The sequence below is a fragment of the Portunus trituberculatus genome, chromosome 37 (genome assembly GCF_017591435.1).
Source record: "Portunus trituberculatus isolate SZX2019 chromosome 37, ASM1759143v1, whole genome shotgun sequence".
Taxonomy (NCBI): Eukaryota; Metazoa; Arthropoda; class Malacostraca; order Decapoda; family Portunidae; genus Portunus; species Portunus trituberculatus.
Genome location: NC_059291.1, coordinates 23,757,024 through 23,780,336, shown reverse-complemented (window position 1 = coordinate 23,780,336; position 23,313 = coordinate 23,757,024). Strand labels below are relative to the sequence as shown.

The 23,313-nt window shown below is 38.9% G+C and overlaps 2 protein-coding genes across 31 annotated transcripts in view; both read right to left on the bottom strand.

The window, feature by feature from the left end:
• The window catches only part of LOC123514270 (homeodomain-interacting protein kinase 3-like), a 39,552-nt gene extending 25,644 nt beyond the window's left edge, over positions 1-13,908 (bottom strand). For 3 of the 7 annotated variants that reach the window (XR_006677553.1, XM_045272058.1, XM_045272061.1), the window contains exons 1-2: positions 13,580-13,908; positions 772-975 (exon numbers count right to left, since the gene is read on the bottom strand). Coding sequence is in view for 6 of the 7 variants with exons in the window: in XM_045272058.1 (XP_045127993.1) it covers positions 772-972 (201 nt within the window). In the remaining variant the exon portion in view is untranslated. Of the gene's footprint in view, positions 1-771; positions 976-3,129; positions 3,365-13,579 lie in introns of all 7 variants that reach the window. The other 4 variants (XM_045272062.1, XM_045272060.1, XM_045272063.1 and 1 more) reach the window with 2 other exon arrangements.
• Positions 13,909-18,556: 4,648 nt separating this feature from the next.
• LOC123514268 (golgin subfamily A member 4-like) overlaps positions 18,557-23,313 on the bottom strand; it is a 133,080-nt gene continuing 128,323 nt past the window's right edge. For all 24 annotated transcript variants that reach the window (XM_045272037.1, XM_045272052.1, XM_045272053.1 and 21 more), the window contains one exon: positions 18,557-23,087. Coding sequence is in view for 9 of the 24 variants with exons in the window: in XM_045272035.1 (XP_045127970.1) it covers positions 23,052-23,087 (36 nt within the window). In the remaining 15 variants the exon portion in view is untranslated. The remainder of the gene's footprint in view (positions 23,088-23,313) is intronic.

Below are 23,313 nucleotides of genomic sequence, written 5' to 3'. Positions count from 1 at the left end.
TGTCCACTGGTGCTAACAGACTGTAGTAATGTGTCACCTCACACTCCCTTAAGGAGCAGTGGCAAAGATGCTTATGGTTTCTTCCATGCAAGCTCAACATGGCCTCCACTGGAAACAATGTACAGAATGAGAGAGAGAGAGAGAGAGAGAGAGAGAGAGAGAGAGAGAGAGAGAGAGAGAGAGAGAGAGAGAGAGAGAGAGAGAGAGAGAGAGAGAGAGAGAGAGAGAGAGAGAGGTTTTTGTGTCATGACATCAATAGATCAATGGGTTTGGATAACATCATGGGAAGGGTCACACAAAAGACAACTCTTATCCATGCAACTAAGTCCTCTATTGTGACGTGTCTTCTTTTGTAATGAGTCAGCATAAAAGGAAAACAAAAAGACAAAAACAACATGCAAACAAGCAAGAAAGTTTCTCCTAATACCAATCATTGCAAGGGGGAGAAAACATCCAGGGTCTTGTCTGAAGACAGCTGTCCCACCTACCACACTCTGCAATCCTGCTTCTTTGATTCAAATCACACAATGTCCTTCTCTGCAATCTTGATCACTTAGCACCATACATGCTGCCTGGTTTATGTCTTCAACCCTGCTCATAAACCAGCATCAGCTCCCCACCTTCATTCACCCACATCCCATCACTACCTCCCCATACTGTGACATGCTTGCCTCTGCTAGCCACTCACTATCAATGCCTGAGGCATCAAGGAACCAAAGGCTAGCAAAGCTCCTTCCATCTGGCTAAGACAGCCATGAAGAGGAGCCTCACCTGGTGGGAGAGGTGTTTGGCAGCAAGTGTCTGGGCTGGCACTGCTGTAGCAGTCACTGTGTAACTGGATGCAGTGCCGCTGTAACCACTGCCAATCTGGTCCAATTTTCGCTTCCTCTGCAGGCACTGTCCAGAAGTGGCAGGGGCATGCAAGACTGCACTGGGCTCACCTCCCGCCGCAGAGATGAACATGTCATGCATTCCCTGTAACACACCAACAAACACACACACATTACTGGTTAGCCCACAACAACACACACCCAAGCTGGCAGTGTCAGGGATGGCAGGGTCTCCACAAGACCAGCCTCCCTGACGCACCAAAATGTTATCCACAGTAATGAACGGGACCTGGACCAGGATGGGGGAAGAGGAGGAGGAGGAGGAGGAGGAGGAGGAGGAGGAGGAGGAGGAGGAGGAGGAGGAGGAGGAGGAGGAGGAGGAGGAGGAGGAGGAGGAGGAAGAGGAAGAGGAGGAGGAGGAAGAAGAAGAAGAAGAAGAAGAAGAAGAAGAAGAAGAAGAAGAAGAAGAAGAAGAAGAAGAAGAAGAAGAAGAAGAAGAAGAAGAAGAAGAAGAAGAAGAAGAAGAAGAAGAAGAAGAAGAAGAAGAAGAAGAAGAAGAAGAAGAAGAAGAAGAAGAAGAAGAAGAAGAAGAAGAAGAAGAAGAAGAAGGAGGTGGGAGGAGGAGGAGGAGGAGGAGGAGGAGGAGGAGGAGGAGGAGGAGGAGGAGGAGGAGGAGGAGGAGTTGATGGTAGTATTGGTGCCAATCATGAGGATGGTGCCAGTGGTAATGGTGGGTTGGTGGGAATGGCAATGGCAGCAGTGGTGGTGGTGGTGGTGGTGGTAGACAACAGAGAGCAATGACTACACTCATAACAGCAGTGAGTTAGGATCACAGGAATAGTGATCAATAAAAGTGGCCATTCCTATGTCGAGCAAACTGTTATCAGAAGCTAATCTGTGGAAAAGTCTTAAAAAAAAATAAGAAGAAGAAAAAAAAATAGAGTAAATACAAAACACCAACAAAACTTCAATTGCAGCCTACCTTGTAGAGAGAAGCAGGCTTCACAATCACAGGTAAGGAGCATTTTTGCACTGCACCTCCACTACTTTCAAAAGGCTCTAATTCAAGTTACACAGGTTTTTCAGTGTTTTTGGTGGCAGACTAGCATGATTTATACATTATTAATAAGAAAAACATTCTTGAAAACCCTGGTGATCATTCATGTGGCCTTTGAAAATAGTTGTGGTGAGAGAGCAAAGTCAAGATTCTAATTGACCAGTGTGCACCTCTCACCTTGCCACACAGACGACAGCTAAACATCTACCTGCACACTCTCCTGTCTGCACACTTTGTTTCTCCTAACATAAGGGAACAATTGCTCTCTTCCAAAATTCCTCTTTCTAGAGTCAAGCCAAACAGCTATATATGAGCCATTTTCTTTCCTATGAGAATGACTAAATGATGTGTTACAGCTCCCCAAAGTCCCCCACTTTATCCTCACTCCCTTAAGTCTTTATCAAACTAGTAAATATATATACATCCCTAACGCGGGTTTCCCTAACGCGGCATAACATAAAAAAGCCATTTTAGTCCTTAACGCATTTCTGCTTCCCTAACACGCTGCATTGATGCGCACACCACACCCACATACACTCCCACCACCACCCACGTTCGTTATTCCTCACCCTGCCCTCGCTGTGTTGAGTTCTTCCCTTACTTCAGAGAAGATATTCGATGACATATCATTGCAGTGATTGAGGATGATGATGTGGTGTCCGTGAGTTTGGAAGGCTTTCAAAGTGATGATAATCTAGACGATTCAGACTCTGAGTGATAAGTGTCAGTGTGTGTGTGTCTGTGTGTGTTTATAATTTTTTTTTGTTAATATGTTGTACAATTAAAGTGTTGCAGAAAGTTACAGTGTTTCACTAAAATTGATGTTACTATACAGTAGTATCATGTTGGTATAAATCCTTAACTAGTAGTATGTCTAGCTATTCTCTCTGAGTACCGCAAGGTAAGTTTTTTGGTGGAGGAACTTCAAATATTAGACGCTCTAGTACCAGTTGGAATTTTCTCCATAGGAAACCATTATTATTTGATGCTTCCCTAACGCGATTTTCCCTAACGTGACACGTCTACGGTACATATTGCCCGCGCTAGGGAAATCAGTTGTGTACATCATCAAGCCACATAGACCCACCACACCTTCCTTCAGGCCTCTGCTAAATAACAAATATCTGCATACTTCAACTCATAACTGTAGAAGGTATTACAGTCAGCGCCAAATGACTTTAGAACTGCATGTAAACATATTCTCAGGTATATAATGGTCGATAAGTAACATTTGGTACTTACCAGTGACTCATTTATTTGTTGATTGGATAGCAATTCATCTTTAAGATCTTGTTAAGCCTGCCAGGTACTGAGTCAGCCAAGTTTTCTGCAGTTGAATGGTGAATTTCTAACCACAGCTTCCGAAGAGCCTCCTCAAGCTTTGGGATGGTAGATGTGTCTTCTCCTCACAGTTTTGCCTTTACTATTCCCCAAAGGTTCTCGATCGGAGGTATATCTGGACTTTGTGCTGGCCAATCTGAAATAAAGTCCACTTCACTATTATGGAGCCAGTCTTTGACTATTTTTGCCGTGTGACATGGTGCATTATCCTGCTGAAAGATCTCGGCGCCAGTAGTGGCAAAGCAGTCCGCCATATTATTGCTGAGGATGTTCAGGTAGACCTTACTATCCAATGTCTGGCCTTTAGGTAGGAAGACAAGGTCAGTCAAGCCTCCATAACCAAATGCAGCCCAAACCATGAGATAGGGAGGGTGCTTCACATGAGTCATTGTGTAGTGCGGGTCACATACCGATATGCCAGGCAGATGCCACACTTTAGTTCCTCTGGTATCACTGATGGAGAAGGTAGCCTTGTTAGTCCAGAGGACCTTCCTCCAATCCACCAGGTCTCAATCTTTGTGATTCTTGGCAAAGCCACATCTCCTTTTCCGCTGTGCTTCATTAACATGGGGGGTCAGTGCATGCCTTCACTTTCTGGTAGTGCAGTCTGTCCCTTATTACTCGCTGTATTGTGCGAACATAAATGTTTTTTTAGCAAATGTGGATTTTTTCTTTAAGTTGTTTTGCTGTAAGTTGAGGATTAATGTATAATTCTCTCTTGATTATACATAAAGTGTTGTTGGAAACTTTCTGGGCTGGTCCACCACCATGTTTGTGGTAAGGGACATTTTCACATCCCTCCTCATGCAATTTCCTCACCAACACACTCACTGTCTTTTCATTAACACCAGTTACACAGTGATTTCTTGATTTGTTTTCCCACTCTTATTCAACTCCATCACTCAAACAATGCCATCATGGCTCGTATATTTCCCTGGCATTGTACAGCGCCACAGTGAAACACTGTAACTCAAGCAAACACAACCGTTTTATGAGGCGGAGCAATAAGCAATTGTCATATCAACCTTTCCCTAAGACAGCAATGCAAACACTAGATCCGTTAATCTTTCAATTTCAAAGCATGCAAGGTGCTAACCTACGTTGCCATACAGTTATTTTCTCCTGGCCCATTTTTCAGACACTAAGAGAGTAGGTTACCAGTTTGGGTAATATTACGCGCCAGTTGCCGAAAGTTCAAATGTCACTTGGTGCTGACTGTACAGTTTAATTTTCACATTTATAACTTCACTGCACAATTCATTCAATGGGACTATTTCTCCACATTGTAAACCTGCTCCTGATTCAATGCAGTAACCCTTAATAAAGTAAGTGACACTTTCTTGTAATCCCAGCCACTGCCTATATATAATTCTGTCAAATCTCATAATTTTTGTTCATATGAAATACTGAAATAGAACTAACCTGATGAATATCTTCCATTCATACACTCGTTTTCAAGATTTCCCTCAAACTACTTCCACTTCTCCTTTACTCGCCTCATCCTGTCATCTATGCACTACTACGTAGTTTTGACATTACCTAGCCATCCTTCACACATCCTCTAATTCACTACATTTCTCATTCTTTATATATATTACCTTACACTCCTTCCTTGAAAACCACCATCATTTCATCTTACTCTATTCTGGCATCCATCACTGCCTTATTCTTTCTTAGTACCACCTCAAGATTCCTCACAAACCTCAGTCCTTATCTTCCTAACTTCCTTGGCTATTCTGTCCTGATATCCCACCACCAAAGCCTCATTTCCCTTAAACTCTCCACCATACCTTTCATTTTTCATAATACTACCTCAAGTTCTCCAACTCATAAACCACTATTACTGTCTACTCATTCCCTCAACTATTCTGTTCTGGTACCCTTCCATCGCTGCCTCATTCTTTCATACTATTCTCCCTCACGGCCTCACAAACTAGACTGCTGCTCTCACACTCCACAAAAAGAAGACAGCCAGAGGGAGTAGGCAATTGACAGGTCCTCAACTGTCTGGCCACATAATGGCATGTCATTTTCTTAATACCAATCAGATCCAAACAATACATTAGTACTGGTTATTGACTACAACTGCACGTCTTTTACTCTGATTCTTGAATTACAATATTAGCAAAGATGATTGGGACTGCCTTAGTTACTTGTACATAAGACTGCAACACTGTAAGGTCAACTGGTCCATACAAAAGTTATTTTATTGTGATCTTTTTCTATGGTAAGAAATATAAAGAAAAGAACAAACAGTTTTATTGCCATTGTCTAATTTTTTTTTTTTATAAGCTAAAAGATAAAAAAAATTCTACATGGCTTTTTCTTTTCTTTTTAGATGCTTAGAAATAGGAGATGAACAAGCTATCTCATCACAATTCCTTATAATACAGAATAAGTATGAGTGTACGGCGGGGAAGGCCAAGTAATTTCCTTGGTGTCTTGACATGTCCTCAAGTCAATCAGAATTCAAACAGATCAGTAATGACAGTCTCTACAGCTTCAATGCACCACTTCCTGGGAAAAATTTATTTGCCAACAACTGCCAATCAAAATTAGAGTTGTTTGAATATTTAGACTTACAATCACTTTGTTATATGTTTCATAATGTTTGAATACCTATAACACCAGCATTTTGCATACTGAGGGAAGCATTACTGGGTTCATGAAGGGAGATTGCAGCATGGAGCTGTGATGGCATGCTGTTGTGTGTAACCACTGGCAGCACAAGTGAGGCCACTGCTGGGGCACATGAGTGTATCGCCATGTGTGTGTGAGTATTCCACTGCACACTTGCATTCACTTGAAGTGTTTAGGTTGATGGGCATATACAAGCAAAACATACAATGGCAAGAAGTTTGCCAAATTCAATTCAACAAGGTGTTGACTATAACTAATACCATGAGAAATCTTACAACCTCAGTGTTTGATTTTCCTTAGTCTCCTGCCATTCATCTGACTTGCAGCCTCTCTTTTTATTGAATATCGACTGAAGAGAATGAAGAGCTGCCAATGAGATAAACGTTTTCTCACCAAAGGAAATGAATCTTTCCTTATGTAAGTATTGAATCATTCCAATGGCTGCAGGTGTGGTGGGTCAAGTTGTGTTGTGTTCAGATCTGGTACTTGAATCATCAACCAAACCAGGCTGGTCTAGTTCAGAGCTGATCAACTATACTACCTATGTTTATCAAGTTGCTGAGCCACGTGATATTCACGAAGTTTAGTTGCTCAATCATTCTTTATTTAGTTGTTCAGTCGTACTAGTTTTACATCTACTACATTTAATTTGTCAAATATTTGCTCAGCAGTGCTATGAATATATCTCGATGTTCAACCTTCATTTTCATCAAATTGCTCCATCATACCATGTTTATTTAGTTCAGTGATAATGAGCAACATTGCTCGGGCAGCAAGTGTTAGGTCACCACCATCCACACTAGCTGCTGACACATCACTTTACAACAATGAGTTGCACCTTTTCAGGCTTCTTACAATACACTCAACATATACTGAACCATTCTCCTGCACTCCATAAAATGTGTTTAGGAAAATATCATTCTTCTCATTTGTTATCTATTGAAAGTAAGATAGAGAGCACATCAAGTGGTGGTGGTAGTGAGATGATCACACTACACCCAATATTATCATCATCCACCACTGCCACACCACAGCCACCACCACCACCACCACATATAATGAGCCTCTTTATGAAACTTGGCCCCAGCTTCACTATGTTTAGCTGTGGTGGTGGTGGTGGTGGTGCAACACTGTGCCACCAACCAGTCCCTCCAGTGCATGATGTGCCACACCTCAGACACCACAGAACTGGTTTTCACCACTTCACTCGCTCATGGAACCTTTCTGTGCCATGCCACACTCACTTATATCACACACACACACACACACACACACACACACACACACACACACACACATATCTGAGAGATGTTAAAAAATATAGTTTCTCGCAAAGATGTATTGAGACGTGGAACAGTTTAAATGAAGAAGTAGTGTCTGTAACGAGTGTGCATACTTTTAAAGTAAGATTGGATAAGTGTAGATATGGAGACGGGGCCACACGAGCATAAAGCCCAGGCCCTGTAAAACTACAACTAGGTAAAATACAACTAGGTAAAATACACACACACACACACTACTCTCCCTTCCCCCTCTCAAACACAATACTCTCTCTCTCTCTCTCTCTCTCTCTCTCTCTCTCTCTCTCTCTAATACACTATATAACTACAGGGCCACATTCCTGATCACTATTATTAATTGTCCTTGTTAACTAACCACCATAACACAATCAGTGCCTGTTCCAATGAATTACACCATTGCAATACAATATGCACCACATACAATATGCACCACATGTCACCACAAAGCCATATATATGAATTTGCCACAACTCAACAGAAAGTTGTGGTGAGTGTTGCCTTTCAGTCCAGCAAGATTTCTCTTAATGGCTGGATGACTGCAGTCAGGGTCACATATTGAGTAAGACAGCACAGCACATTCATCTCCACTATGTTTAACATTTTCCTTCAATCTTAATCTGATCTGCCTAGAGTCCCTCAATTTTTACATTCAGTAGGAAGGACACAGTGAGATCAGACTTCATAAGATCAAAAGAAAATATAACATGAGGTGGAAACAAGTGCAGTGTATAGTTTAAGTATTCAACTTCTCACCACAGAAGTACAATTATTCACATTACCTTTTATGACATACCCAAGCGTCACTGCATTTATCAGTGGGCCACACCAGCAACATCTCTTTGCTGCAGCTGTCAAGAGTACAAATTTCTGCACACATTATCATTCTAACACATGTGCAGTACAGTGAAGGTTCAAGGCATCATTATGTAATGTCAGACAGTATGTAATTCCGACTCTTTATAATTGCAGGAGACCAAAAGATGGGCAAGATTACAAAGAGACAGAGGTTTTGATGGAGGAGTATGGGAGGAACCTCTGCTTCCAGAGTGCTGCTGCACCATGACATTTGTGTCATTCTCTGTTCACACTCAGCATCGTTATCTAATACCCTACCACACTGTTAGCTGTCCCCATTACAGTACACCATAGGTAGTAGTACTAATTTTCGTCATAGTTATACGTGGTAGCTTTCAAAGTTTTCTGCTGTTCACACATGGTGGAAAGAAGTATCTATCTTATACATCATATACAAGTAAACTTTCATGTGATGATAATCCTTCACTTTCATTTCCAAGCAGGAAGGCACATCATCAGTAAGCAGGACAACAAAATTGCCTGGACCACTAATGGGTGGAAGCTGAACAGTGCTTCCCATACACTCTTCAAGTGTGCCTACAGGCGCTATAGTCCTTACCGAAAAAAAGTAAGGTTGAACATGCCCACAGCTACACCTTTCTCCCTGAGACAGACCAATCACCAATGGGCAATGCTGTCTGATAATTAACATCCACACTTCCTGACATTACAATTACTCTGTACAAGTCACCATGGCAACATTATACAAGCAACTAGTACTAAGTACACTGCCGACTTCCCAAGCATGGAGATAAGTCAGGGCAACACCGCCACTGTGAGTCACTTGCAAATTAATTTTAAGAAATGATATTGCCACTACTTGCTCCAGTGTATCTCTTTTAATCATTAGTGTATGGTTCTTGTCATGTTTGTAGCAACAAGAGTATTCTGAAAATGTTTACCCATCAGACATCAGTCTTAAGGCAGTACAATACACTCCTTCTATTCTTGCTAGTACTATAAAAATCTATTTCCAAAATGCTTCCCACAAGCAGTCACTCAAAGACATCAAATAAGCACATACTGAAGACACTAAATGATCCCAGTAACTCTGATACTTTCATATGTGAAATTCACAGTAAACCAAAGAGATTATATTCTCCTGCATACCCCAGTAAAGATATCCATCGTTATACATTCCTTGGTATTTCAGAATCAAGTTTGGGTTTTATGGCCAAATTTATCCATGGATAAGACTTTGGGGGTAAAAGACTTGTGGTGTGACCTGTTTTTAGTGTATTATTTTCAGCAGCAAAACAAGTCTGACATTCGAGTATGGAGGCCATGAGCCACAACTCATGGCTGGTGGTGGTGGTGGTGGTGGTGGCAACAACTTGGCCTGTGCACTCCCTTCAGCTTAATGAGTTACGACATCAACCCAATGCACCAATTTGTGGTGCTTGAGTGAGGATGACAGATTGTTCATTATACAATTACCTCACAGTCCAGAGGCATCAGTGTAGTAAGCTCACACCCAGGAATTGCCAGGCTGTGATGAAACACACACTGGCTTCTTTTAGGCCATTAATCAGTGCAGACAACCAGATGTTCATCCAATACCAAGGACAGATGACAAGTTCCATGAATCTGATACAGTTTGCTACATTCACCTACAGAATGCCTCCCACAAAGTTTCAATCAAGGATAATACATAATACCAGACTGTATCATTCTTGTTAAGTAACACTTGATACAACTGACTGAGAAGTGCTTTCCAATGCTTGAAGAACAAACTTTTGGTAGCAAATCATAATAACATCTCCCCATAATAGCCACTTTAACATTATAAATGCCAGGCAGACCAAGAATAGATGTGGCATTTTTATAAATTGATGAGTGCAGATACTGATACCTGACACTTATGAATACAAATTGAGAATGTCCTCCATCCACATTCTTATGTTGGAATGATATGATCAAGCATGGCCTAAGACGTACCCACTGCTGTATTCACTTACATCTATACACACACACACACACACACACACACACACACACACACACACACACACACACACACAGTAGATGGCAAGAATGTTTTTATGTCATGCAAATCCCAAATTTCTTAAATACTAATCAACCTTTAATAGCAAACAAGTTACGATTTTCAACAAATTAAAATATTGAACTTATAGGTGTACCTTTCCAGTGAGCAGTTCCCTATGTCAAAGACATGTGCAGCCTGCCTGGTTCAGGTCCTTGGATGGCCTGAGCAGACCACACTGTCTATTCATATCTGAACCCTTCACTCATTTCACTAACCTAAGAAATAAATAACTGAAAGGCAACTGGCAACTAAGTGGGCATTTTCTTTTTAATGTTGCCCTTAGCCAGTTTTCCCCTCTTACATAAAAATAAATATATAAATAAATAAACAAATAAATAAACAAAATAATTAATTACTAAAAATAATAAATAAATAAAAATACATAAAATAAACAATAATAAATAATCAGTAACAAAAATAACAATAATAATAATAATAATAATAATAATAATAATAATAATAATAACAATAATAATATGAACAATAAAACACAAAAATAGAGAAATACATGCATATAAATGAACTCAAATTATTTTCCTCTCTACGCTAAGTGAATTAACAATAATGTAACAAAATCTGATGTGACAAACAAGCCAAGTCAAGACCCTCTCTGACTCACACCTCAGTACCTCCTTTAGATAAAACATTCTTTGTAACTAGTGGTTTTTTTACGTAACTTTCTCCCTACACCTTTACTATTTCAAATGCCAAGACATCACAATCATAACCCATCATTTTAAGTCACACTCTCCATCCAATACAAACTTTGCAGCCATGCTCTTCATCTCATAAGCTCTTTGTCTGTTACTTTAACCTCCAGACCTCTACTTTTCTTTTTGTAATTTATATTGAGTTCAGTAGTTTAATTTCTTCTCACCTCTCATGATCCTACTGTTCATAGCATGTCTCTCATTTCTCTGTTAAATTTTATCATACAAGACTTCAAAAACTAATCTTTCATCCCACTTTCCCATTCTCAGTATACAATATAACAGCCTTCTTTCCAGTTTACCTTCTCATTGCTCAAACACAAACATGAACTTCAGCACTGGTGGTCTGTTCATCCAACATTCTCAGCCTGATAAAACCATTCAGTGAACCAAGACTGAAACAAATCAGCCACACAAACCATATAATATGTGCCCATGGCTTCAGAAAGACATGGGAACATACTTATAACCTATGTTTGTATGGAAGGAAACACAAGATCAACAAATAGATATGTATAAAACACAAATGACAACACAGGTACAACAAAATTCAATAAATATGCATAAAGTGCATGCTATTCTTGACCTATACATGTATTTCTAATGAAGACTGCCACTATCAAATAATAATCAAATATATCACCACCACTAACCACAAGCACCAACACAAAAATAAAAACTCCATTCCTAAAATCTGCACTGCTTGTCATTTGGTTCTTCTTGGCAAGTTTGAATTATGTGAATGCTTGACCTTGATAAAAGTAAGCGGTAAAAGTACAGAATAGGGCCTCCCCCTTTTCCTCCATCCCACCCCCCACCTGCCCCAGCAAGCTTGGGAGAACTGTGGGGAATTGGGGGTTTTAGGGGGGTTAGCCAAAAGAGGAGCGATATGGCAATTTTTAAAAAATCTAAGGACATAACAGCCACTTTTTAAGGAAAATTTGGAAAATGTAAAAATTCATGGATAATTATAAACTATCCTAACTTAACCACACTCTCACCAACACATGAACACACGCACTAACTTGTACACCTTCATACATACTGATCATTCTACAGGCACCTGAACATTAATTTAATTAGTATGGCCTTACAAAAGCCGTCCCTACATTAAAAACATCACAGACATGTTGTATAGTAAGTACTCTATCACCTTGCATGGTTGTTTCAATGATTAGAAAGGAGGTGCCATTCTTTGCTTTTTCTGGCATCAGTAACATGGGTTGTTGCCCTTCCCATTATAATAGTACAGATTTGTAAGGTTCACTGGTTGAGTAAAGTGACAAAAATGGCAAGCAGATATCATCACCACCACCACATTGTTCAACACTCTCACTTATATCCCTTCTGTAAGAACAACAATGCCCCTCACAATACATGGCTCAGCATTCAGGAAGAGGACTAACTATAACCTGCAGTTGTGAGGAAATCCACCAACTGCCATAGAGGTGCAACTGCCATTGGTTAATACCACCTCAGCACTCCTAAGACACACCTGTTAGCCAGGCAGGTGTAGCCTATAGGTCTGTTCTGCAGGTGTCACTGTAGATGCTGAGAGGTAGCAGACACAACAGTTAATATTAGTTTGTCTCAAGCGTCAAGTGACTTTCTCTTCCTTGCTATAAATAAAATCTGTTTCTTCATTGTAAAGTTTCCACAAAGTTATAATTTTCTCTACCTTTCACTCACTAAGTTTCCCTCCACACCAAGGTCAATGAATACAATCTGAACTTTTTTTTTTACAAACACTTCAGTTATCTATTTCCCCACTACCGATAAAGATGCTTCCAGATGTACAGCATTTCCATCCTTCCAGATGCCTAAACATACCTGTCAGAATCCAATGCTTCCCTCACCATCAAGGCTCCTGAGTACACACTGGTAATCCCTCTTCTTGAGCATTCCATGAGTCATGCTTTCCCGGTATGGATGAAGAGGTTTCATGTGATTAATACAGCTCCTATCCATCCAGCTGCTTAGCATATCTACCAAGCTCCTAAGTTTCCCTCATCAAGGATACATCTCACTTTCCCTCAAGAATGTAACCTGATCCCCAAGCCTACAGGTGAGCTCACAGGTGCCACCACACTCCTCCATCTCCGTTTACACAGAATGTTCATAAGAAGTCTTATTCATACATGTTATTGCAATTAAACATTCTATCCAAACAATAACAACACTTATGTACAGTACTTAATTTCTGACATGTTATGAACTTAATAAAAATTCATATATTTCTAATGAGGTGACATGACTTACCCTTCACCACAGCAAGCAGCTTACAGCCAGCAAGCTAGGCTACCCCAAGCACTACAAGGCCTTCCTGTGTCATTGAGGCCAATAGTTGACGTAGACAAAACCAGAGGAAGGAAAGAAGTCATCGCGTCATGATGTCTTTTACCCCTTATCCTCCTCTTTCCTTACCCTCACTGTCACGCCTAACTCACACCCACGGGCACTCCTAACACTTTTAGACGTAGAAAGTAGCCAAGGAAGGGAAAAGGAAGGTCGGGAAGAACAGGTCATTCCGTTACCAGCTGCCTGCTTCTTCCTCCCTTCCTTCTTCCCTGCATTAATGTCACGCCTTACTCACACCTCTCTCAGTCCTGACAAAACTTTACCATCACCTGGAGAATAAAGGTATGAAAAGGAAGGTGTGTGAGGTACGGAAGGTCATCCCGATTCCCGTTACCAGCTGCCTCATTCCTCCTACCGCAGCTTCCCTCTTACCACCACTGTCACGCCTCACACTCCTTTCCCAGGTGGTCCTCGGCCTCTCTTGCACCTACTTGGCTTACCTGCTGGTCTCACTCCACCTCCTGGCCGCGTCTTGGAGCATTCCGCAGCACACTACACCGTCTTCGTCAGCACCTGGCAACTCCCTCACGCGTCAGCCATTTTCGCCTTGCCTTGCCTTCGTCAGTTCATCCCCATTTCCCTTACTAACTAGTTTTCATGTTGTGGAGGCTACACGCACACTCACACATCCCTTGCACAACACTCGAGGGGGGCTTGGTCCCGATTCTGTCCCCTGTTCATGGTAAAAGGCGGGGAGTGGACAAGAAAGCGAGTTTATTTTCCCCCTTGAGCCTCTCACTCACTCCACCTTCACTCTCTTCAATCCTCACACTGTTCCTGCACGCGTGTCCCCGCCAGCACACCCTGCATTACTCTCACCTTCACGTCGAGGTTTTCACGCACATTACCTCATCCTGATACATGCTAATAAGTTTATAGTAATTAAAACCATCTTTTTCCGTCGTTGAAAGGAGAATATGACCTCCATCGAAGCGAAATAAGAAGTTTGTTAGTGACTTTAAACTACGTGGTGAGATTCGCTCCTCCCATGGCGACTAGAAGTGCTCACTTTTACCTGAAGGTCAATATGACGACATAACGTAGAGTTCGTCACTGTACATAGAGTGTGGGTGTGTCGATGTTAACATCCACCATTGCTATAAAGTTTGCATGAGAGATATAGTGAGCCAGTGAGTCAGAAAATAAGACATACGGAGGTGCGGCCAATTGACTCAAATAACCGTTTCCTCGTCATTTGGCCTTTTATGGAAATTATATAATATTTCCCCGTGTTCGGGATGCTCCTTGTAAAGTTTGTTATGATGGTGTAAAGGAAAGAAGGTAAAAGAAGATAGTGCGACGCATGGCATTACTTGCTATCTGGCACCTTGAGATCGTGCACGTGCAGACCCGCGGCGGTGACGTCAGGCACTCATTCTCTTGACCACGTTTGAAATTTCCCCCCTTGCCTCATTAATAATTCCGTGGCAACGTTGAAACTTTTCTTGCTGGTTACATTATGCCTCAGAAACGCATCTCTTTCATGAACATAGTGCAATAACTGTTAGAAGTAACCATTTGTAATTTGTACACAAAAATACTAATTGCTTACTACGTTGTAACGCTATACTCCGACGGCCAACTACCATGATTCATGCATAATTGGTAGAAACAAATATAAATGATTCGTCTATCGCTTACTGCGCACAGTTCATGAAGTAGTAATGTTTTTTTTTCTTCTTCAATAGTTTGGTGAGTGCAGTGACAACCGATCGAGTGTGGCACCAACAGCGTGACGTCAAGACAAGAATGAGGCCACGCGTGTTGCTCATGACCTGTCGGAACTCCTGGCGTTTGTGTAAAATAGACACCGACCTATCGTTTAAAATAAACGGAGAGAGAGAGAGAGAGAGAGAGAGAGTCATGCTTCCAATAGATCCGACTGATAGCTATATGTGAAATACTTTCTACCTGGCTTTTCAAGGTCTAAAAATAAATAAATAAATAATGAGAAGCTGAGCTACTTCACAATACCCGCAACACTGCTGGCTTGTACACTGCAAGATATGGCAATGTGCCATTTAAGTACGTGCGTGTGCAAGTAAAACATAAAAGTGGTCGTGGTGATTAAGATTATTAATGAGACAATCACCAGCCCTGGATGGGTCTAACTGCAAAGTTTTGACAGCAACTAACGAAATGCTGCATTTATTTAACTGGGCCCTGCTCACCTGAATCAGCAGCACGTGGTCATCGGCACGTAGCCTTTACAGTGAGTTTACACCTATCACAGTCAGGGCCGTTTCTAGCTAAAGACGGACGAGGAGATTGCCTAGGGCCCCCAAGCCACCATGGGGTCTCCAGGGATAAATGAAATACATACCTACTTATCTATCTACGGCCCCCCAAAGAGCTTCTTGCCTAAAGCCCCCCACTACGCTAGAAACGGCCCCTGATCACATTATTATAAGGTACGAACCGACGTCGCGTTGTAGGAACGTGTAAGCAAGATGCATTTGCGAGGATCTTAATATGGTCTGAATAGTTCTCTCTCTTGGAGAGAAAGAATCACTAACAGTATACAAATAACAATGATAGCTTTCTTTGCGTGCGCTCTTCAGTTATTAGGCTCGCGGTGTGTCATAACTGTGAGCACTCTCTGTAGTCTATATACGTCACTTAGCAAGATAGCGCTGCCTCTTGACATGCGTGTCCTCACTGCTTGCAAAACACACACACACACACACACACAGGTGGCATACCAACAGGTATTGCGTGGCGAGGAAAGGAACTCTGCTATACCGGTGATCGATAGGTACTCTAGAGATCACAAATCAGTTACCTTTGAAAACAATTAAGCAAATATATGTTCATTTTTTTTCTTTTATTAAGAAAAACGACCAAATCCCCGAGAGAGGAAAAAAGGAGGTTCTCTGAAGCCAGGACGCGCCCTTGAGAAGTTGAGAGGGATGGGCTCGCGGCCCGCGGGCTGAGCTAGTCGTGCCCTTAAAAAAGGGAAAGTGCCCTTGGTAAAAAGTTAAAATCATGAGGGGTGGGCGCTACATAATTTAAGAAAGCATCTTTGCTCGGACAGGAGACGTACGTATTGGCGTGAGCGTTCTCAGAGATAAGTTGATGTAGTCTGTAAGGAAGGAGATCCTGGGAAGGGAGAGGGTGCCTTCGGTAAAGGCGATGGTCATAGATGGAACCAATTTACAAGGAAGGCACAACCACCATAATCAGCCTTGAGAAGTTTTGCTGCCACACACACACATGGTATATACTACGGTAATACGGTAGTTAGGTTAAGCGCAATTTGAGCTTATAGAGACTGATTTAATTATGAGGGGTTATCGACACATCGTTCTTATGAACTATTCAAGAGTGACAGCAGCAGCCATATGACTGGCAAAATTACACACCGACACGAGTTGCTTTTTACTGGCAGATCAAAAGCACAAAATTGAAGTCAAAGTAATAGCGCACCGCCACCAGTTTCCTATTTCTTGATAAAATAGAAAAATAATGTATTGATGTTAGCTAAGTATATATTGGCGATATTTGAAAAATCATCCACTAAAATTGTGATTGACACTGAATTTCCATTATTAGAATGTACACTCGTGTGTGTGTGTGTGTATATATATATATATATATATATATATATATATATATATATATATATATATATATATATATATATATATATATATATATATCAGTGTACACACACCATTGTTTGCTGGTTACTACCTCTCCTCCCTCTTCTGACTAGTTCATGCTGTCTATTAGAATTTCTTTCATGCCTCTGATTAGAAGTTTTCCCAATGATACTTTCCTGGCCCTCACTGGGCTAATTCCTCAAAAGGCTTATGAATATGATGGGGTTCCTGCTATTGTTCTCCAAAACTTGTACCCTGTTTTTGCACCTTTACTAACTCAGCAGCAAGATTCTTAAACATCTATTATAACTTAATAATTTTCTATTTGATTTACCAGTATAGCTTCTGTCAAGGCCACTCTACTGGGCTTTTCTTACTAAATTTGGTCATCTAGAGATTTTGGTGAAACTTGCTGTTGCTGTAAGACATATCAAAAAGTTTTTTGATAGAATAGACCTGGCACAAAACTTTGATCTCCAAACTACCCTCCTACAGATTCCATCTGTCTCTCTGCAACTTCAGCTCGTTTCCTTTCTGACTATTCTATTGCTAGTGTAACAGACAGTCACTGTTTTCCTAAATCTATTAATAGTGGTGCTCTTTGGGGTTCTATCCTGACTCTTTTTATTATGCATCAATGATCTGAAGTCTAAACCAACCTTCTTGTTTTATCCACTCCTAAGCTGATGGCAACCTGCACTTTTCCAAGTCTTTTCAGAGATGACCAACCCTTCAGGAAGTACACAAATCATGCAGAGAAGCCACAGAATGCCTGACTTCTGATCTCTCTAAAGTTTTTTATTGGCACAGAACAATTTTGTATTGTTCAATGCCTCAAAAACTCAATTCCTCCATCTATCAACTATTCCCTCTTCTTCAATGATACTCATAAGAACATAAGAAAAGAGGGAAGTTGCAAGAGGCCATCAGGCCTATATGAGGTAGTCCCTGTGTGTTTACACCTAATTCCATCTATCCTCCCCATCAATGAACTTATCTAATCTTCTTTTAAAGCTCCCTATTGACTCAGCCCTGACTACACATACAGCTAAAACATCTACTAAGTTAGGTGTTCTGAGTTGTCTCTGGATAATTTTGCTTAGAATCAGAAATTTGTTACAAGATTAACTGAACAAGTCAATGTAGTGATCTCATGCTTCAAAGATGTATTACTTTGCTTTTAGATAAATATTAACTGAAACTGGGAAAACAGACCAGCTATTCACAATAAAATAATCATATTTTTATTTGATTTGCTTTCTCTCTCTCTCTCTCTCTCTCAGGAAAAAAAGGAGTCATTATTTAGTATTCTTATATATTAATTTTTTTCTATTGTTTATTCTAGTACTTTTCTTCCTATTTAACTCTCACTGAGTCATTTGCTTGAAAATGTACTATACCTTTACAGATTATGTACTTTGACTTTCCATGCTGTTACTTTTATATCTGGAATGTAAAATCCATCAAGTATATGCATTCTGGCCAAAAGTATTATTCGAGATATGGCCATCATGATGGTGCATAGAGATTGGATTCACTTATTAGAATAAGTTAGTGATTGGTACAGCAACAAATGAAAAGTTTTTTACTAACACTGACAATCCATTACATAATTGTGCATTAGAATAAATTCCAGCCAAGGCTTGAGTTGCGTAGTGACTGCATTCACTGCCTTGCACTCGGGAAGGCATAGTACAGAAGTTAGTTATTATGTAATGGCTATCAGTCATACAGGAGACACAAATCTGTGAAATCAAATGCATTTAAGTACTCTAGGCAATAAAGCCTTGCCTTGGAAAAGGTTATTGATACAAATTTAAACCTTCATCTATAATAATTTTAATACATTGTTTACACAGACACTTTGGAAAGCTTTTAGCAAATGTGTTACCACAAGGAACTTTGAATACTCTAGGTAATGACTGCACCCTTGAGTTTCTGCACTAAGGACCTTAATAAATAAAAGCAGTGGTTTTAGTACACAAGACAAGTTCAACCAGAAGATACGAAACACAAGCTGCTTGGGTGAGGCTAGGATGTGGATGTTCCCACAGTGTGATATTGACAACCTTGGTACTTGAAAACTTTGTACAAATATATACAGATATATAGTATCTTAGACTGATAGAAGTATATCAATCATATATCTATTATAATGTGATATTTCAGAAATAAATAAATAATAATAATAAGAAGAATATTGACAAGAGAGTGATTGGATATATATATATATATATATATATATATATATATATATATATATATATATATATATATATATATATATATATATATACACACACACACAGTGGTACCTTGAGATACGAGCTGCCTGAGATATGAGCTATGATTTGGTAATTTTTCTTTACTTTGAGATATAAGCAATATTTTGAGATATGAGTCACGCTTGGAGATGTTGCTGCTGTAGTTGGCGGCTCGGCGCATTGTTCCAACGTCAGCTGAGCTAGTATCTATGTGTTTCCCGTGGATCTCATGCACTGTGATTGTTCTTTGATAATTTTTGCACTATTTACTGATTTTTTTTTTTTTATTCATTAACGAAAATCATGTGTCTCCAAGGTAAGAACACTAAATAAATTTTTGCTGTTATTTAATATATTTTCATGCATTGATAAATTAATATTAACAAATTTCTCCTATCTCCCCCTACCTCCCACCCGACGCTTATCATGGAGGGGGGAAAGAATATAAATCTCTCTCTCTCTCTCTCTCTCTCCTACTTAAAACTTCATTCATTCAATGAACAATGTTTACAGGATCATAATGAAATCTTCTGTGATTATTAGAGCAGCCAGTCTTCTGTGGGTGGCTATATTTGTACACTCCAGCTGATTGACAGTCCCAAGGGAGGGTTGAGAATGCAGTAGGGTAACATCCCGTAGAATGCATCCTCCGAGATAAATATATTTTATAAGAGTAGTTTATTTATTTATATCTTTTGTTATATTTTATTATGTTTCTGTGCAATAATTATTATTTATAAATACCTTTTTCTTACCTGAAAACACACACACAAAAAAATTAGGGGTGCTCTTTTTGGGGAGGCTGGAACAGATTAATAGTATTTCAAAGCATTTCAATGGGAAAAAATTGTTTTGAGATACAGGCTTCTTGAGATATAAGCTGATCATGGAACAAATTAAACTTGTATCTCAAGGTACCAATATATATATATATATATATATATATATATATATATATATATATATATATATATATATATATATATATATATATATATATATATATATATATATATAAACTAAATCCAAGGATGATTTGTTTCATAAAACCTTCATAAGGCCAAGGTATGGGTTGAACCCAATTATTTCAGGCAAGATTGCAATTCAGACAATAAAAAAGTGAATAAACATACAATATTATACTGAATATAATATTAAATCAAGGCTTCTACCATAAGGAAAAACTTGCTAGTTTTGGGTTAGTCTTTCAATAGCCACACAGATAAAAATAAAAAGTGAAATAGTTTCACTTTTCAATGTTTCACACAGGAAGATCAGTGGAAACACTATGAAGGTTTAAATATAAAAAAAGTGACCAGCTAAACAGATTCCCTAGCTACAGTGACTGACTACAGGTTGCAGGCTCAGGAAATATGACATGTATATAAAGTGAGTTGACAACTAAGCTGAGATAATCACTCAAAGCTAAGTAAAGTAATAAATAAAGCTACAGGATGTACAACAAAATTATAATAAATTTCTCTCTTAACAACAACAACATATATCTAACAAAATCAACAGCATAAATGGAGTGACTGTAAAAGAGAGAGACAGTGTCATGTTCACAGTGCCACTAGGTACTTGGCACTCGGTATGGAAAGAAATTATTATTATAGTTATGATAACCTTGTGTCTCAATAGTATATTAGTACTGGATCTTCTGAGTCTCAATATTTTCTTAAATCTTCTCTGTCTTTTTATTCCTTATCCTTTCATGAATAACCTCTGAAAATATTTTAGCTTCTGCCTTTTATGTACGTGATTAATGCAGTTCTCAACATTTCTACAGGCTTTCCTTCCACAGGTTTGAGTCAATCTTGTAAAACAAGTCCCTTCTGGATCACTGATCTTTTTAAAGATTAAAAAAATATTTTCAGAAGAGAAAAGTTGTAAGAGAACATGCAATTGTCTTTTTTTTTTCCCTCATAAACCGAGGTAAAGATACATTAACATGTCATCTTATAGTTACCCATATACATACATTACAATAATATGTCTTATGGTATACAGTATTCTTTTCTTGATTTTCTGCTAAACACAACCTAATGAAGCTATCTTGTTTCCTGATGACACTCCTTAACAAATGGTTTGTGGCTATAACTCAACTCTTCAGTTTGCCTCTTTCAAAACACCCTCCTGACATACTGCGATGCTATGTCTTCCCTTTACTGATTTCTTACAAGCCTCTCATTTCAAATACAAAGCCTTTTGAACCATTCAACAACAAACATAAGACAGGGAAACATCCTTTGATAAGCACAACACTTGCCTCATTCAATGTGTTTTCAAAATATAACCAATTTTCCACACACACTTTGCCACTTGCACCTTAAGAAGCATCAATGAAAGACACTGACTGACATTCGGCAATTTTTTCCTCGTCCCTGTTGTGATACATGACCACTACCACAATTTATGTGGGCATCAAACAATTCAATTACAAGAGAGAGAGAGAGAGAGAGAGAGAGAGAGAGAGAGAGAGAGAGAGAGAGAGAGAGAGAGAGAGAGAGAATCTCTGGCTAGTTATATACACATCAATAATTACTACTAATAAAATATTTATCTGTTTATATCAGTTGATTATTCAGTTGAGATGGACATCAAACAATGGTGTCTGAGATGTATTGAAGAAAGGGATCATTCTCTCTCTCTCTCTCTCTCTCTCAAAAGCTGGAAGAACTCTTGGATCACAGCAACATCAGCCTCACTGAGGCTATCCAGCACTGTAGTGTGTGAGTTGCTTTAGTCAGTAATCAGCTTCTTGTTCAAACACCAAGTTTCTTACAAGGAAATGTTCTGCTATATACATTTGGCCGCTGATGAACAGTATGAAAGAATAGACATACTGTATTATGGAAAGTGTTCATTAATCAAAATAGAAATCTCCCTAGTTTTGAAAAAAAAAAAAAAAAAAAAAAAAAAAAACAGATGAAGAGGACTGATAAAGGTGTGGTTTTAAGATCCTAATAATATCTATGCAGTAATAATAAATATGAGACAGTGTTCAACTTTCATAAATATATGAGAGCCACAATCAGTACTTTGCACTATTCTCAAATTAGTAGATAAATCATTCACAAGTCAGTAGATCAATCATCAATCAGTGAATTAATATTCTCAATCAATTTGCTAATATATTAAGAAGTTAACCATGGTTCTGAAAACACAAAGAAAAACAGGACTTCGAAACCCAGACTCTACAGCCACATTGCACACTTACAAAAAACTTACAAATAGATTTCACTGCTTTAAAAATATACTCTGTATATATATATATATATATATATATATATATATATATATATATATATATATATATATATATATATATATATATATAATGTTACGTAGGTAATGAAAAATGTTGGGCAGCATTCATGAGGGTTCTCTGCACTAAAATCAGCCAAGATATAATAACAGAATAATGAATCTTTACAATGGGTATGATTATAATGACTAGATTCTTTATTACCTTGCAAAAAGAGGAGTACATTGATAATTTAAAGATATGAATTTATGATAAAAAATAAAGCTCATGCTGCACCTGGTGGGTATTTCTGTTTTCTAAATTGTGTTGATTTGAAGTCTTCTGAAGATAACAGGTTAGTGTGGGGAAAGAAATAATCTAATACAAAAATAATGAATAAATAAACTAAATAAAAAAAAAAAAAAAAAAAAAAAGAAGTTGATCTACCAAACAATGACATTCACCAAAAATTTTCCCCGTGGAGCCTGACAGCCACACTCATGCAGTGTTGAAATGATCACTGGCTATCCCACAGTATTGGCATTTTCTTATAAAACTGTGTAACTTTTAAACTTTGTGCTGATGAGTAACAGAACAAGTATTGTGTATACTGACACCATCACTTCCTTTGAGCTGCTTAGCTATAGATTGCTAAACATGAACACTGTACAATGAACCTGATACTGAGTGTAATAACCACAAATCTCCAGTCATAAACTGGCTTTTAACATAATTCAGGTACTTTTATGAACATGTTTTTACCTATTTCCCTTCAGGTGGCAGATGTGGTTTGCATCCCTCAGTAGAAGCCTAAACCTTGTGACCAATTCGGCAGCTGTGGGAACAATACACCAACAGTTACATTTTTGTCCTGCACTGATGATGATTATCTAACTACCCTACACTAGTCTTGGGAATCAAACTTAACAAATTATGTCCAAAGAACCAGAATCATAAAAGGGAATATAGAAAAAGGCAGTCTATGATGAACAACAATAATTGTTGTGTAATATTCATGCATCAGAAATTTAAAAAATAATGACAACTCAACTAGCCTGATT